At 43.4% G+C, this 3,219-nt stretch overlaps 1 protein-coding gene across 4 annotated transcripts; it reads left to right on the top strand.

The window, feature by feature from the left end:
* The first annotated feature begins 1,332 nt into the window (after positions 1–1,332).
* On the top strand, positions 1,333–2,946 carry LOC149224671 (mavicyanin-like). Of its 4 annotated transcripts, none has more exons than XM_089383588.1 (3): positions 1,333–1,662; positions 1,953–2,080; positions 2,460–2,946. In XM_089383588.1, the coding sequence occupies exons 1-3, from the start codon at positions 1,605–1,607 to the stop codon at positions 2,568–2,570; spliced, it is 297 nt and encodes a 98-aa protein (XP_089239714.1). In that variant the 5' UTR covers positions 1,333–1,604; the 3' UTR covers positions 2,571–2,946. The 4 variants fall into 4 exon arrangements, with proteins under 4 accessions (XP_089239714.1, XP_089239713.1, XP_089239711.1 ...); XM_089383587.1 differs by having other exon boundaries at positions 1,391–1,662; positions 1,953–2,076; XM_089383585.1 differs by lacking the exon at positions 1,333–1,662 and having other exon boundaries at positions 1,733–2,080.
* Positions 2,947–3,219: the final 273 nt, after the last annotated feature.

A 3,219-nucleotide genomic window follows, 5' to 3' on the forward strand; every position in this document is an offset into this window, starting at 1 on the left:
CAGGGGCAACAGATTACCAACAACATTTTCCCACGCAGGGGCCCCAAAAACATGACACAAACAAGCATTAAGACCTGATAACATAAACCGAAAGCCGAAGCAAAACCTGAGTGTTGCTGAGTGGGTAATGTTGCGTGGAAGACCACTACTCCTTCGGCTCCTCTTCGACGATCGGCACCACCCAAATTTTTCCATTTCCTCCGCAGAAGGGAAGGGGTCCAGGTTGATGTCGTCCTTCTTGGACGTGGATGCCTCCCAGGCTGGGGGGGCTGGGGACCTGTTCTGCTTCCTTCCCAGGCATGGCCTGGACAAATTCTGACCTTTCGCCCTGTTGCGTCCCTTTGCCGCGGAGCTCTTCGCTGTCGTTTGTGCTTCCTCCAGAAAAGCACCGAAACATGGGCATTGATACGGGGTCTGTCCATCGAGCTGCTGAAGGTAAAAAATGGCTGAACCAAAGGCTGGCGAAGGAACTGAGTCAGGGTTTGGCTGCTAGAGTCCATGAATTGTCTAGATTGGATAGGATTGGCTGCAGTAAAGCGATGGCAAACGGCAACGACAACAATGGGAGTGAGGATCTTCAACAGAGGCCGAGAGGACCCTCCGCGTGCAGAGCCTCGACGGCTTAGTAATCGCTGTCGAGGCCTGACCATTTTTGCCGGAGCGCCGAGGGTAAAGAGCGGAGCGGGTGGGAGGCGGAATTGACAAAGAGGCGAGCGGGCGGCAGGTATTGACACAGAGGCGGAATTGACACAGAGGCCCTTCAAACTTAAGATTGCATACAGTAAACAATGGGACGGCAGGTATTGTCTCCCGGAGAGCCGAAGACCAGGCAACGGCCTGAACGATGAATGCCGAACGCCGAGCGTGAAGCAGCGTATGCTGAGCCCCTCCATCACCTTTTCTAACCACTGCATCGTAACCTCGATCTTCGAACGCCATAACTGCTCGTTGCAGTCGAGCCAACAGCTTGAATGGAGCAATGAATGCAAACTTGCGGTGAGCCTTACCATATATTCCTTGGCGGCGATCGGCATTGAATGCCAACCTTACACCTGAGGCAGCACATGTCTAGCATGTGGCTCCTCGTAGCTTCCGTCGTGTCACCCGCATCCGGGGTTGGTAGATCAAAAATTAAGATAAACCTAAACTGATATTATCTGCTAGAAATGAAATCCACAACAAAAATCAAAATAAAATAACCCTTTATCACACACTTCCCCACCCACTAAAAAGAAAAAGAAAGAGTTATTGAAAAATAAAAACAGACTGAGGAGTCCCTATGCACCACCTCAAACAAATAAAATAGATGATAACAAAGCCTTTGAATCTTTGAATGTAGTCATGGATTGAAAAATAGAAACAGACTGAGCAGTCCTTGTCTACCACCTCAAACGAACAAAAGAGATTGTAACAAAGCCTTTGAATGTAGGTCAATGTCTTGAGCTCTGATCGCTTCTGAATTGTTCAGACGCACTTAATTTTGCTGCAGTGCTGATTTTAAGAAATCTGAAACGGCATTTTCACTGAATTGGCACTACTTGGCAGGCACCAGAGTCTGCTGAGATTCCTTTTAAAAGCCACAGGGAAAGGGACTTCTGAGGGCGATGAACCGCTTGCCACTGTCCTCTGCACAATTTCCTGCTCAGAAAAATCCGGTACCATGTACGAATATTCAGACCTCATGCTATTACGAGCAGTAGGTCATTTAATATCTAGCATAAGCTATCTAGTCAACAATTTAGGCTTCCATAGATTATCCAGGGGAAACTTCGGTATGCAGAAACAAAACAATTTATTATCTGTTTCAACTTTCTTCAATCCCAGTCGCTATTTCTCGGCTTCCACAGATAGGATTGTTTGTTATTTCTTCAGAAAAATAAACTGTAGAGATCTGAATAATGGCAAGTAAGGCTAAGGTTAAGATTATGTTTGGAATGATATGGCTGTTACAGTGCTGTGGAGCGAAAGAATATGTGGTGGGAGGAGCATTTGGAAAGTGGGATGTCCCGTCCATGTCGAAGGTCAACTATACCTTATGGGCATTTTACAACGTCTTCTGGGTTGGCGATTCTCTTCGTCTGTAAATCGATCTTTCCCTGTATTTTTTTTCTCTATGCATTTGAATAAGGGAAATTTTAGGGATTTAAAGTTTAGAAACTTTTGGGAAGTTTACTGGCCTGTAATTTGCAAATTGTAAAATGCTAATGAAAAATTCTATAAAAATATTTAATTTTAAATTTGGGATTTCTAACAGGGCTCATCGTTTTTGAAAAATGGGAAACATATTAACCTAAAACTTTCTTTCCTTTAAATTTCAATCACATTGCTCATATTAACCCCTAAAAAATTGTTTAATTTCAATCACATTTCTTTTCTTGATATCGAATCACACTGTTAATATTAACCCTAATTTTCATACTTTAAATTTCAATCACATTTCTTGATATCCAATTATGCAGGTTTTGTTTACAATAATGAAAGTCATTCTGTCCTGCAAGTCCATCGAGAGTCCTACGAAGACTGCACTCGCAGGGGCACTCTGGCCAACTACAGCGGAGGCGATACCGTGATTTCTTTGACAAGGGCCGGAACCTATTATTTCGTCTGTGGAGTAACAGAGCATTGCAAGCATGGCCAGAAATTGAGCATCAGCGTCTTGCAAGAATTCAAGTCTGTGGGTGCACCGCTGATATCACCGTCCTCTTATTCAATCCCCCCGGCGCCGCGCCCGCCCCCGTCCCCGCCAGCATCAATCTAGCCACTGACAGTGCTTCGGCTCTTTGTACGAGCCAGGTGATCTATTTTGTTATTTTAGTTTCTGCAGCAGCTATACTGTTTCTATAAAAAGCAGAGTTAGATGTTTCAAATCTTTCTAAAACTGTTCATTACCGTGTCTTGAAGCAATTTTGAGCAAAAATCCATCGTGTAACGAAATTTATTGCATTTATCCGGGCGACTGTCATTCTTTTTGAACCTGGAAAAATTGTTGTTCATTTTGAATTTTTTCCCATTATAATGGCATCGGTGTCATGGAATATATCAAACTGTCATAAGCACAAATCTAAATTTTTTCCCATTATAATGGCATCGGTGTCTCACGGAATATATCAAACTGTCATAAGCACTAATTTTAACCTTAACCTGAATACTTTCATAAATCTTAACACTAGTTCCTTATGCTGGACGTTTCACATACCCTAATCTAAAACCCTAACCTAA

Source organism: Pinus tabuliformis, chromosome Q, assembly GCF_031772625.1.
Source record: "Pinus tabuliformis cultivar Carrire ecotype Pingquan chromosome Q, CPIR1, whole genome shotgun sequence".
Taxonomy (NCBI): Eukaryota; Viridiplantae; Streptophyta; class Pinopsida; order Pinales; family Pinaceae; genus Pinus; species Pinus tabuliformis.